Below are 14,255 nucleotides of genomic sequence, written 5' to 3' on the forward strand. Positions count from 1 at the left end.
AAGCTGATGAAATGAAAGTTGATTGATTAGATTGATTGAAAGCCATAGATAAAAGAAAATAATCTACTATTAACTCGTAATGAATTATTCCTTGAAATAATAATTTCTGAATATTTTTTAAAACGTAACTCGCTATGGAAAAAATATTGTGATAAAACTGCATTATCGTCTTGTATAAAAAATAACTATTATCTATGACTTTTAACACAAAATATCAAATTTTGACACAAGAATAAAAGGACTTTGGTGACAATTACACTAAACTGTCTCTATTATAAAACATTTTAAAATGAACGAACCAGAGACTCAACTAAGAAGTTCCAATTTAACAGATGACAGTACTCCGGAACAACCACCACCCACCGAAAAACACTCGAGTCTACTCAAAGTCCGAAAAAAAGGCGATAGAATCTATCAACTCGATGACGAAAACTTGACAGTTTTGAAAGATCCGCAGTTCCATAGCGCTTCCGAGTCTTCTGAGGTTGATCTGGATAAAGTGTCATCAGGAGAATCATTGTATAAGGTGGGGAACAGTTTATTTTGTTAGAATCTCGTACAAAAAAATGAGATTTTTTAGACGATTTCATTTGAGAATTCTTTAACTAAAGAAGAAACTGAAAAGTGCGTGCAGTTTTGGAGGAGTGTGATTGAAAGGAACTTAGAACCGATAAAATGCAGCGTCATTGAAAGGATTAATGAAAAAACTGCAGAAACAAAAATTGAAAAGGATAAAAAAACAACAAGGAAGAAAAACAAAAAGAAAGAAAGCGAGAACGAACTAGGTAAATTGGTAGCGAAAAAAAGTGTATGGTGGGACATATTGGAAGAATTACAAAAGAAGAAATTACACGAAACTAAAGTAAAGTATTTTCTCTACAATTATTTTACAGTAAAGGAAGCATTAGACATGGAAAACCATTTAAAATAACAAGGATTTCGGCAATTTTATAACAAACGGAAATAAATAATTTTTTGGCTCTCTCTGATGAGTACTCTCAACAGTGAGTTGATTTAGATAGATTGAATATACAGAGTTTCGTTAACTTATAACCCAAATTTCACCTTTTAAAATGTTCAATTCATCATTTTACCAATGCTTATTCAAGATCATGTTTTTGTCAATTTTACATATATTATGTTTTATTTATTATCTCAAAAAAATGTTAGAGATGGGTATAGGTTAGTATAATAGACAAATTATGAGATTTGAAAGTATGTAATAATATAAATAAAATAAAGAATATAATAAGAAATGTAATAATATACCGGGTGTTCCATTTGAAAAAAGAAAGATACTACCACTTGGAGCAGAAGCCTTTTTGTAAAAGTTCAAATTTTCAAAAAAAAATCTCTCTATAAACGTCTAACGTGCCATCGCCGTGAATCACTCTATACAGGGTGGCCCATCGAAAACTTTCCGCTAGGCATAACGGCCAGGGTGTTGTTTTTTTCAAAAAATCCAAAGACACGTCAATTTTGTTTGTGAGGGGGACAACTTTTGCCCCAAAATTTTTTACAAAATCTTCAACTCTCTAAGCGGTTTGGGTGTTTCTCTATATTTCCCCGCTTCGTTTTTGAAAATCGGTCGAGTCGTTGAGAAAATATGAAGGATTGAAATTTGAACAGTTTATTTAAACATTTATCAGAGTAAATGATAAGGATAAATTTCTTCGACCAATTTGCTGTTTTCTGTTATTATTTCTAGATATTTACGCATTTTTTCACTTGCCACAAGGCTGAACTGTTCTGTGACTTGTGCGTTGAAGTTCTTCGCAATATCGTTAAACTGACCTACAGTAGAATTTCCAAAAATACCAGACCACACGTTCAATTTCTAAGGGTTTTTTGTGTGCACCTCGTGGAAAACCCTAGGGTTCATGGGCGCCGGAAGAATGAAGTTTAGGGGGGGGGGCAAGGTAAAAATGAATAAAAAATTGAAATACATTTTTTATTATTTTACAGGTAACACCTAAAAATTCCGTTAATTATTGGGAAATCGTCCGATTTTCACCAAAATTGGTATACACACTATTTTGAGGTCGTAGATTACGAATCTGAACTTGTTTCTTGGCGGTCTCTTACCGTTTTTCAGAAAAACGGAAAATTATTTCAACATTGAATTTTTCTTTATTTCGGCCCTATAAAGTAATAATTTCAGTATATTTCCGTTATATTATAGTTTATCTAAAAGCTGCACTTGATTGGGGATAGAAAAATGTCCAAAATTTTATTGAAAAACACTTTTCTTAACAAAATAACAAAGAAAATTGAGACCAGACGGAAGTTTGACATTTGATATATCCTTCTTTCTCTTTCCTATGTAATGAGAGAGACAAATATATTCTAAACCTAATGTAGAAATTAGAAAATTTACAACGTTGCCATATCTTCTATTTTTCGGGTGATTAGGGATTTTAAATAAATTTCCTATTATGAGATCGACAAATAATTAAATATACCTACCTACCTATATCCACAAAGTTACGCGGAAGAGTTTTGATTGCATTGGTTTCAACTTCTATGTGGAGGGGGTTAATCTTTTTTTTTGTTATATTATATTATTTATAACACGAAGTTGCACGAAAGAGTTTTGATTGCATTGGTTACAACTTCATGTGGAGGGTGTTAATCTTTTGTTGTTATATTATATCAAAAAAAGATTAACCCCTCCGCAAAGAAGTTATATAAAGATTTTTTAATCACGAAGTTGCACGAGGTATTTTGATTGCATTGGTTTTAACTTTTTGCGGAGGAGGTTAATCTTTTTTGATATAATATAACAACAAAAGATTAACACCCTCCGCATGGAAGTTGTAAGCAATGCAATCGAATCTCTTTCGTGCAACTTCGTGGTTATAAATAGTCAGTTCTCGTTGGTAAAATAGCAATTATGGGAAGGAGCCGTTCTTCTGGCGACCGCCTTTCGTAATCCCAGAAAGAGCGAAAAAATCACGCTAAATTTAGAGTTAGCATTGGCAACGTTGCTTTAAATGCCAGAAACACATAACCCAACATTTTCAGATTGTTTACAAATTTATTTTAGCAAATTTTCCTCTATTATGCATAGAATTGGTTAAAAAAGTAACAGAAAATAGCAATAACATCATTGTTTATTGAATACCTAACAAAATATGTGCTAGAAAACCTTAAAAATATGAGAAATTAAAAAAAATTCGATGTTGAAATAATTTTCCGTTTTTCTGAAAAACGGTAAGAGACCGCCAAGAAAAAAGTTCAGATTCGTAATCTACGACCTTAAAATAGGGTGTATACCAATTTTGGTGAAAATCTGACGATTTCCAGTTTTCCCAATAATTACCAAAGTTTCATAATAATGATTATTTTACAGATGTAAAAAGATAGCTTTTATTTTTACTGTTTCAATGTCCAGGGGTCTCTTGTCCCCCCTGTCCGACGCCCATGCTAGGGTTGTCCTCAGCTCAGTACCGACAGTTGTACCGATTAACTACACCGTTCAAAAAGAAAGTAATATTCAAAAAACACATATTAAATAGGAAATTATTATCATTCGCCACTCGTTCACTCATAGTTTCACAAAATTGCAAGCGACGATCAAAATCGTCTTCGTTGTGTTCTTGTACTAACTGAATTTTGTACAGTTGGAACTTGCGGTTTTTTAATATCCTTTGGACACTTGTACGATTCACGCCGGTTTCACTGGCTAATTTTCTTGTACTCAGCGGCAACTTGTATTTTTTTCTTGTATCCATGGCAACTTGGCCCAATACGAATACCTCCATAGCGTCATTTACTACAGGATTTTCCCTCTGCCTTTTTTTATTCATAACGGAACCAGTTTCGCGAAATTTTGCTACTAACTCGCGAACAATTTTGCCATAAAGGTGTTTGTCAGGATGGCATTCATTGAATATCTACGCAACCCGATTGCCACATTCATTATTTTTAAAAAAGTTCGATTATTTCCACTTTTTCTGCAAGTGAGTACACCATAATTGTTAAAAAGTTTAACGATATTGAGAAGAAGTTCAACGCACAAGTCACAGAACAGCTATCTAGCAACTACCGCACCTGATCGTTCAGCCTTGTGGCAAGTGAAAAAATGCGTAAACATCTAGGAATAACAAGAAAAAACAGCAAATTGGTCGAAGGAATTTATCCTTATCATTTACTCTGATAAATGTTTAAATAAACTTTTCAAATTTCAATCCTTCATATTTTCTCAATGACTCGACCGATTTTCAAAAACGAAGCGGGAAAGTATAGAGAATAGAAAGCCCTTTTCATTGCGGTACCACTTGAACCCCCTGCCCATTTGAAAAAAATGGGGGATGACACCCCCGCTTAGAGGGTTGAAGTTTTTGCAATCATTTTTGTGGCAAAAGTTGTCCCCCTCACAAACAAAATCGACGTGTTTTTGAATTTTCTGAAAAAAAAATTACCCTGGCCGTTATGCCTTGCGGAACGTTTTCGATGGGCCACCCTGTATAAAGTAACTTGTTTACAGTTAATGATAGAAAAAAGGTGCAGATTTTGCCACTATATCTCCGGTGAATACGAACAAGATCCTGCAGTAATGGACTCGGAAAAACAAATCAAAGATCTGGACAATTGGACACCAACCGTACCTGCAGAGTCCAGATCCGAACGCAAGTCTAGAGGCTCCTTAAAAAGCGGTTCCTCCAGGAGTTCTAGAGCTTCAAGAGCATCCAGAAAGCCATCCAGAAAGGCGTCCAGAAAGTCTGACATGATCCCGAACCTCAAACAACAACAACCGAGAAAATCGTCGTCTTTCAAGGTAAAGGACGAACCACCAGAAAAGATTCCAGAAGAACCGACAGATCTGGAAGACTTGATTTTACTGTCCAAGGAAGACGCCAAAAGTATCGAGTTCGTTAATGTGGTCGAACAGAAGAAAGAAGATGGAGTTTATTCTATGTGGAGGACCAATCAAATACCACCTTGTGAATGTGACAAGGAGAAGTGTGATTGTAACGAGAATCCTGCCATTGTTGAGATGACTAATTCTATGTTAGAAATAAAAGGTATACAGGGTGCTACAAGTTCGAGTAATATTATCGTTTTTCGCAAAACGATAATAGTACTAGCCCATTTGTATGCAAAAAGAAAACTATTTAAATCTTTATAAAAGAGTATACCATTAATTATATATAACACCATTATTTCCGCCCATATACTAATTAATTACATACTTAATTGTGTGTTCGTTAATAAATTATTCTAAATAAATGTGGATTTGAGTATAATATAATAAATATAATAATAAGTTATCAAAATTAAAGTCTCTGTGGTTATAAATAAACATTTATTAAAAAATGAAATATCATCTTTAAGGTGTTACTTTTTATCACACTGTCTAATACCCATACAAAATTCAGTTTTTTAGTATTTGGAGCAATTATTATTAATCAACGCAAACAGTCAGTTAATGTAGTTTGAATACTGGAATCATATTAATTGATCCTCTTTAACAAATATTTAAACAGTTTTTTTTATTTTTTAATGAAATAAACAAATTATATCGACAATATTAGTATCTGTACTCTTTAAAAATTTGGTACATCTTTAAAAATAATCTAAAATGTCAATATTCCATGTGTATATTGATAAATAAGTTCTAAATTACAAGAAAATGCATTTTCTACGGAAACTTAAAGAGATAGGTAAAAAATGGTATAACATAATTTGATAGACAATTTAATTGTGCATCTGATTCTCGTAAAATATACAGGGTGTTCCATTTAAATTAAACAAGTTTTTGCCGTTTGAAGCTAATAATTATTTAAAATAAATTTTAGACACTCTGTATAAGGTAGTATTATTTTTATTATTGCAACACAATAACTGAACAATAAATAAACTTCAGTAAATATTTAGTGTTAAAAACTTTGATACCCTTGGAGAAATGAAGCCTTAAAATTTTTACTGCAATTTCACAAAATTGAAAATATTTCAAAAACGGTAAGGTTTAAATATAATAAACCTTAATCAAATTTACCTTTATTTTAATCGTAGAAACTAGAAATTTAATAATATACAGGGTGTTCCATTTAAAAAAATACAACTTTGATATTTTTTACTTATTTGGGACACTCTGTATCTTGTAAAATTATTTCTAAATTGTAGCTCTAATAGTCCTTCAACGAACCCAAAACTTACAATTTGAAAAAATCTCATCGTTTAGCTACAATACTCCGTGTCGTATGTGGTGAACAACCCTGTATAGTCTTTACTAGTATTAATAAAAATAATGAAGCAATTATAATTGATAGTTCTAGAACGTGTTGCTGATGCATCACAAGTATTACCCATATTAGCTCCAGAAATCGAGAAGGAAAAATCGATAAAATCCACAGAAGAAATAACGGCCAAGCCTGAGGCAAGTTCTGTGATTCCCGGAGAAAAAATAGAATCCAGTTCTGTAATGCCCGAAGAAAAAAGATTGATAATGGATGAAAACTGTCACTGTGATCCTAAAAATTGTCGGTGCTGTTACCAAGAGTACTAATTTTTATAAAAATAAAGAAACTAATTATCAAAGGTTGTGGTTTTATTATTTTTATTATTTTTTTCTTATAGTGGATATACTATTACAAAAAAAAAGAAACATATGACACAAGTTTGGTTAAAATCGTTGTGGATTTATAATATCAAAAATACAGTGTGTTTTACATGAAATTACATCTAACTATGACTAACACTGTATACTCTTGGATATCTCTTAAAGAACTGCAATTATTTAAAGGGGTGTTAGATTTTACTCGACTAGAAATTGTATTGTTAAATCATCCTGTATATTAAAAAAACGTGCATTTATACTGCCAACATATTTTATACAGGGTGTTTAAAAAGACACTGTCAAATTCCGGATCGTAATTGAAATATATACCTTGTTGTGTTGCATCGTCGAGCGGAACATAGGAAATACCATGTAAATTTTAATGGGGTCAATTATTGGCTTCCCTAATTATTTTAGAGAATAATTCTATTTAGGTTTATTGAAGAGCACTAAAACCCACATTTCAAAAGAATAACTTTAGATATTTTTGATTAGCCCGTTTACGAGTTATCACCGATTTCTTTTTAAATATTTCTCCTTTCTTATGGCCCTGTATTTACTTATGAGCACCAGTCAAGGTAAAAGATGTCTGTAAAACTGTCAAATGAAGTTGTCATTTCAGAAATTTATCTATTTAGTGCTTTATTATTATTATTAAAAACTCATACCTACATCGAAAATATTAGCCATGAATTACACTACCGAAGAAAAAGTATTGATGATTAAATGGTATTATCAAGGAAATAGTTATCAAAAGTTGTCGGGCATGTTTGCTGCTCTGTATCCGAATAGACCGATACCTGGAAAATCTACAATCGCAAGGAATATCCAGAGATTTGAGACCAAAGGTACCTACCCTAATAAATAACTGCAGATGTGAAGCAAGGCAGGAACAAAGAGAAGATGCAAGAAAAGACTTGGAAGTTTTGTGCGTAGAAGAGAACGATGGAAAGATCAGCAGAAGAAAACTTGAGGATGAGATAGGAATAGATCACACTACAGCGTTTCGAATTTTCAAACGATATAAATACTATTCCTTCAAATATGAAAAGCACCAAGAGCTACGAGATGGGGACGAAATACGGCGGCAGGCGTTTTGTTTTGATATGATGGAAAGAGCAAACACGGATAGGGAATTTTTAAAAAACATATGTTTCACTGACGAATGCACGTTTACCTTAAATAATGAACCCAATGTTCAAAATTATCGATATTGGAACAAAGAAAACCAACACAGGGTTGTCGAAACAAGGACGCAATATCCACAGAAAGTAAATGTTTGGGCAGGGATATTCGGACACAATATTATCGGTCCATTATTTCTTACGCGAAATTTAAATGCAGAATATTATTTGGAACTACTCGAAAATCATATTTTACCTGATGCTTTACATGATGCCGCTAGGGAAAATCAGGAAGTTTGGTACCAAATGGATGGCTGCCCGGCACATAGTACCCTGACTGTTCCGGAATATTTAGACAATAGTTTTAACGGAAACGTTATTGGCCTAAATCATACAGTAAATTGGCCAGCAAGGTCTCCTGATATTTCGCCAAATGATTTCTTTCTCTGGGGCCATTTAAAAAACAGGATATATAAGGATAAAAAATACCCAAATCTAGACGAGTTAACAAATGCTATTTCTGCCGAATGCAATAGAATTTCAGTTTACCAACTAGCGAATGTAAGAAGAGAATTTTATGATCGCCTGGGTTATTGTCTAGCAGTCGATGGAGGAATATTTGAACATCTTCTTAAATCCTAAAGTTCTAACAATTTAATAGTAGATACCTCAATTAATAAGTTATTGAATATTGTAATAATCCTGTAATTAACCTTGTAATTGATTACTTTATTTTACTTTAATTCATATTAATTTGTATTTATAAATACATCTTTAAGATTTCCGATGTAGGAATGAGTTTTCAATAATAATAAAGCACATGTAAAGCACTAAATAAATAAATTTCTGAAATGACAACTTCATTTGACAGTTATCTTTTACCTTGACTGGTGCTCATAAGTAAATACAGGGCCATAAGAAAGGAGAAATATTTAAAAAGAAATCGGCGATAACTCGTAAACGAGCTAATCAAAAATATCTAATGTTATTCTTTTGAATGTGGGTTTTAGTGCTCTTCAATAAACCTAAATAGAATTATTCTCTAAAATAATTCGGGGAGCCAATAATTGACCCCATTAAAATTTACATGGGATTTCCTATGTCCCGTCCGACGATGCAACACCCGGTATACAATTTTGTGAAATTGTAATAAAAATTTTAAGGCTTCATTTCTCCAAGGGTATGAAAGTTTTTAATGCCAAATATTTACTGAAGTTTGTTTATTAATCAGATATTGGGTTGCAATAATAAAAATAATACTACCTTATACAGAGGGTCTAAAAATTTATATTAAATAATTACTAGCTTTAAACGGCAATAACTTGTTTAATTAAAACGGAACACCCTGTATGCTTTATCAACCCTGTATACTTTATCAAAATCAAATTTCCCATGTCAAAAAACTCCCAGACACCAATTTTCATCCAAACATTGACGTTACTTCAGAAATTATTTGGAAAAAATCGAAATAAAAATGAAACTTCTACACCCTGTATCTCCGAAACTAAGCAATTTACGACATATATTTATACGAACTCTTTTACTTATTTTTATCTGCAGAATATGCTGCCGAAGTTTCCGGAATACAGTTCGGACCACCCTGTATATCCTATTACATTATAAAAATGACTATCCCCTAAAACCTTTTTTTCCAACCACGGTATGGTATATTCGTTATTTTGGCTTCTCCCAGCTACAAAAACGATCGAAAACGGCCTTCTTGGACCTACCGCAACCTCTTCGGCAGCTACCTGGGGCCGGCAGGCATGCGCGCGCAACCTCTTTGGAATGCCGTCGGTGCGCGGTACTATGTGGAGGGCCCATTTGCGTGCTGCCCGTACCGAAGACACCATCATCGACCTACCACGCGCTGCCGGCCTGTGTTCCGTCTTCAGTTACGCGATTTCAAACACTGCACCCCGTGACTAGATCGAACACTCGCCTACAGCGGTGGTACTATCTTCAAACAGAAGCCAGAAGTCCCCATAGAAGCCTCTGGAACCGGTTAAAAGTGTGTAGAAACAAAGCAGGTATCGAAAAACGTGTTTAAAGTGACGGTTTTGAGCGTGGTACCACCTAGCAAGATAGCGTCATCGAAAATACACCAGAAGTACCTGCTAGACGCGTAGATTTTACTCAGAAGTGCATAGAAGTCTTGGTAAGCATTAAAAACACTTTAAAATAGACATATTTTTAGTTTTTCACTTGTAGTACTACCCATAGAGCTCTTTTGAACTAGATAACGGGGTAAGCATCGAAAAACGCGTTTAAAGTGGTTAAGAGTGACGGTTTCAAAGCGTGGTACTACCTGGCAAGGTAGCGTCTTCGAAAATACAGTACAAGTACCTCCTGGACGCGAATATTTTACTCAGAAGTGTATAGAAATCGTGGTAAACATTAAAAAACACTTTAAAATAGTCAGATTGTTAGTTCTTTACATGTAGTACTACCTAACAAGCTAGTACCTTTAAAAATACGTTATAAGTATATATTAAACTCCAATTTTACTTCAGAATTTTATAGAAAAGGTGAAAATCAACTCAGAACATATTTAAAACAGCGTTTATGTCAATTTCTTAAGCACAGTACTACCCAAAAAGATAGACTTTCGAATATTCACAAGAAGTACTTACTGAAGTGCATAAAAAACGCGGTAAATATTAAAAATACATTTAAAATAGTTCTAGGATTTATATTATTCAAAGACAGTATTTTATTTAATATTGGTACCAACCACGGCAGTACAATGGTCGTACTATCGTTAAAATAAGCTAAAAATATCTACCTATTACACTCGTACTTTTCTCAGAAGTTTGTAGAACTTTGTAAACTATCTAAAAACTCATTTGGAACATTTTTTTACATATTGTATCACGCATCAAGGTAGTACCTCCGCGAATATAGTAGAAGTACCTGCTGGAATATTTTATTTTTTTCAGAAATGCCTAGAAAACGTGGTAACCATTAAAATGTCGTTTAAAATCGTTAAATTATCAGTTTTTTTAATGTAGTACTACTCATCAAGTTGGTACCTTTAAAAATACATTAGAAGGTAGGTGTAGAGGTCTATTATTTTACCCAGGAGTATAGAAAAACGAGGTAAGCAACAAAAACGCATTTAAAACTGGAGTAGTGTTAATTTTTTACAGGTAGTATCTTATTCTTGTGTTGGTACTACCATGCAAAGTTACAAATCCAAGTAATGGATTCGCGTTTTGAACCGGAGTGTACAAAAAACGCGGTAAATATTAAATGACGCAGTTAAAGTACCAATTTTTTAAAGGTTGTACATTATTTAGTGTTGGTACTCTTCAGAATATGTTACCTTGGTGGTACTGTCTTTTAAAACGCACTAGAAATACCTATTTATTTGATTATTATTTTACTTAGAAATCCATAGTAAACTACCAAACCAAAACATCGGAAAATTCATTTAAAAAGTTTGGAATTAGAGCTTTTTACAGGTAGCTCAGTTGTAGTACTATTCATGAAGTACTACCTTAATAGATGAATATTGAAAATAGGAATATTCTATTTTTTGTACAGGGTGTCCCACTAAGAATAGCTCTCGGCTGTATCTCGGAAAGTATTAGCCACAGAGCCTACGGAAAAAAATATTTATAATGAGAAATTGCTGGAAATTGTTATTTCTTGTCCATATTAATTTAATTACAATAAGATACTGATTTTTTTTAGTGAAGAGGATTAGACAGCAATTCGAATCTTATTGTTCTTTGGTGATCTAGTTGTATGAGTATGTTGTACGTCATAAAGCTAGTTCAGCAAAGCACTATGATTTCGACTGATCTACATGGCGTGAACAACTAGAACTAGAATTTGAGAACACAGAAATATGTTGGAGGAGAAGAATATTGGGAATCTGACTTGAAGGAACTTCTGGTGTGATATGTGATTTTGTGAATCGTATCACAGCCAGTAGTTACCTACGAAATGGATCCCCACCTCAACATCAGTGGCATTTTTTGGGATATACAGAGTGGCCAGGGTTGGGTAACGACGCGTAGAAAATTAATTTTCTACGTCTATATAAAAATGTATAAAATCTGAGAATATAATATAATACGTATATACAGGGTGAGTCAACGATAGAGTAAAGCCCATTATCTCATTTGTTTCGAGCATAAATTTATTAATTACTTTCTTGTTGCTCTTTTTATTAGATACTCTAGTTTTTTTCTATCGGATTCACTTTTTAAAATATTCTAACTGTTAAAAATGGCTTTGTATACGCCATTCCGTCCCTTTGGTGTGAATTCTGCAGACGCTAATGGATCGATTCTGGGAATTCTTTTGAAAAGCAAAAGAGAAACGATTTCGGGGGTTATTTCTAGGTATATTTTCGGCTTTGACTGAGACACAGCTGGCGCCCGAGATCACCGAGGGTATTGTCGGGTGTTTTGTGAAGGGGACCCGACCAAAATACCTACCTGTGTCTGTGGGAATTCGAAAAACCAGTCTGTACAGGGCGAGTCGAATAGCAGAATGTACTCTGTCACAGATACACCATGTTTTACTAATTTATTTAGGTGAATTCTGACTCTATAACTTGCTTTTTGTAATGTTTATAACATTACAATTATTAAAATTAACCCTTAAGAGTGTATTACGGGTAAAACGGGTGTGTGGCCGAAGCAAATATATATTATACTAGCGTGTACCCGCGACTTCGTTCGCGTCGAATTAATCATTTGTAATGGTGATGATAAAGCAAAGCAAGAATTTCCATTAACATACAAATTGGATAAAATTTTCTCACATTTATGTCAGCATGAGAAAAAACAATATGGCGATATTATTATATCACTTGGTAATATTTGAGGGGTAGTTTCATCTCTTTGGAATTTGACTTTCGAAAAATCCGTTTGCCAAAAATAAGCTTTTTACGTCAAGCGCTTTAGGCAGGATCGTGATTAATCAATGACCAGATTTTTCGAAACACCCTGTATACATTTTTAAAAAATCTTAAAATATGTAAAAAAACAAAATAAAATATACGTGTTTAAGCGTTTTTTCGGAAACTTGACCGTTTTTTAAATAAAAAATATTGTAATATTTGAGGGGTGGTTTCACCCTCTTGGAACTGGAATTTCGAAAAATCCCTTCTAATCGAACCTCTACACCCTAGAATCAACCTGTATGCCAAAATTGAGCTTCTTACGTTGAGTGGTTTGAGCAGGATCGTAATTAATAAGTATGTCAGTCACTTAAGGATTTTATACAGGGTTGTTCACCACATACGACACGGAGTATTGTAGCTAAACGATGAGATTTTTACAAGTTGTAAGTTTTGGGTTCGATGAAGGACTATTAGAGGTACAATTTAAAAATAATTTTACAAGATACAGAGTGTCCCAAATAAGTAAAAAATATCAAAGTTGTATTTTTTAAATGGAACACCCTGTATATTATTACATTTTTAGTTTCTACGATTAAAATAAAGGTAAATTTGATTACGATTTATTATACTTAAACCTTACCGTTTTTGAAATATTTTCAATTTTGTGAAATTGCAGTAAAAATTTTAAGGCTTCATTTCTCCAAGGGTATCAAAGTTTTTAATAATAAATATTTACTGTAGTTTATTTACTGATCAGTTATTGTGTTGCAATAATAAAAATAATACTACCTTATACAGAGTGTCTAAAAATTTATTTTAAATAATTATTAGCTTCAAACGGCAATAACTTGTTTAATTTATATGGAACACCCTGTATATTTTACGAGAATCAGGTGCACAATTTAATTGTCTATCAAATTATATTATACCATTTTTTACCTATCTCTTTAAGTTTCCGTAGAAAATGCATTTTCTTGTAATTTAGAACTTATTTATCAATATACCCATGGACTATTGACACTTTAGATTATTTTTAAAGATGTACCAAATTTTTAAAGAGTACAGATACTAATATTGTCGATATAATTCGTTTATTTCATTAAAAAATAAAAAAACTGTTTAAATATTTGTTAAAGAGGACCAATTAATATGATTCCAGTATTCAAACTACATTAACTGACTGTTTGCGTTGATTAATAATAATTGCTCCAAATACTAAAAAACTGAATTTTGTACGGGCATTAGACAGTGTGATAAAAAGTAATACCTTAAAAATTATATTTCATTTTTTAATAAATGCTTATTTATAACAACAGAGACTTTAATTTGATAACTTATTATTATATTGATTTCTGACTCAAATCCACATTTATTTATAATAATTTATTAACGAACACAATTAAGTATGTAATTAATTAGTATATGGGCGGAAATAATGGTGTTATATTTAATTAATGGTATACTTTTATAAAGATTTAAATCGTTTTCTTTTTGCATATATAATGGGTTAGTAATATTATCGTTTTGCTAAAAACGATAATATTACTAGCCTGTACATTTTGTACATTTGTTGCTTTAAAAACAATCTAAAATGTCAATATTCCATGGATATATTGATAAATGAGGTCTAAATTATAAGAAAATGCATTTTCTACGAAAACTTGAAGGGATAGGTAAAAAATGGTATAATACAATTTGATAGACAATTTAA

At 32.5% G+C, this 14,255-nt stretch overlaps 1 protein-coding gene across 1 annotated transcript; it reads left to right on the forward strand.

Annotated features, from left to right (window-relative positions):
- Positions 1–214: 214 nt before the first annotated feature.
- Positions 215–6,543, forward strand: LOC115886492. The gene is made up of 4 exons (XM_030905666.1): positions 215–526; positions 581–862; positions 4,490–5,027; positions 6,276–6,543. Exons 1-4 carry the CDS (start codon positions 290–292, stop codon positions 6,509–6,511), a joined length of 1,293 nt encoding a protein of 430 aa, XP_030761526.1. The 5' UTR covers positions 215–289; the 3' UTR covers positions 6,512–6,543.
- Positions 6,544–14,255: the final 7,712 nt, after the last annotated feature.

The sequence above is a fragment of the Sitophilus oryzae genome, unplaced genomic scaffold (assembly GCF_002938485.1).
Source record: "Sitophilus oryzae breed Bouriz unplaced genomic scaffold, Soryzae_2.0 scaffold_494_pilon_pilon, whole genome shotgun sequence".
Lineage (NCBI taxonomy): Eukaryota > Metazoa > Arthropoda > Insecta > Coleoptera > Curculionidae > Sitophilus > Sitophilus oryzae.

Excerpts from the sequence above, each read along its gene's own strand:
- LOC115886492 (XM_030905666.1), top strand. The coding sequence starts at position 290 with ATGAACGAACCAGAGACTCAACTAAGAAGTTCCAATTTAACAGATGAC. Across the intron at positions 527-580 it reads CAGGAGAATCATTGTATAAG|ACGATTTCATTTGAGAATTC; the intron begins GTGGGGAACAGT and ends GAGATTTTTTAG. Across the intron at positions 5,028-6,275 it reads TTCTATGTTAGAAATAAAAG|TTCTAGAACGTGTTGCTGAT; the intron begins GTATACAGGGTG and ends TATAATTGATAG.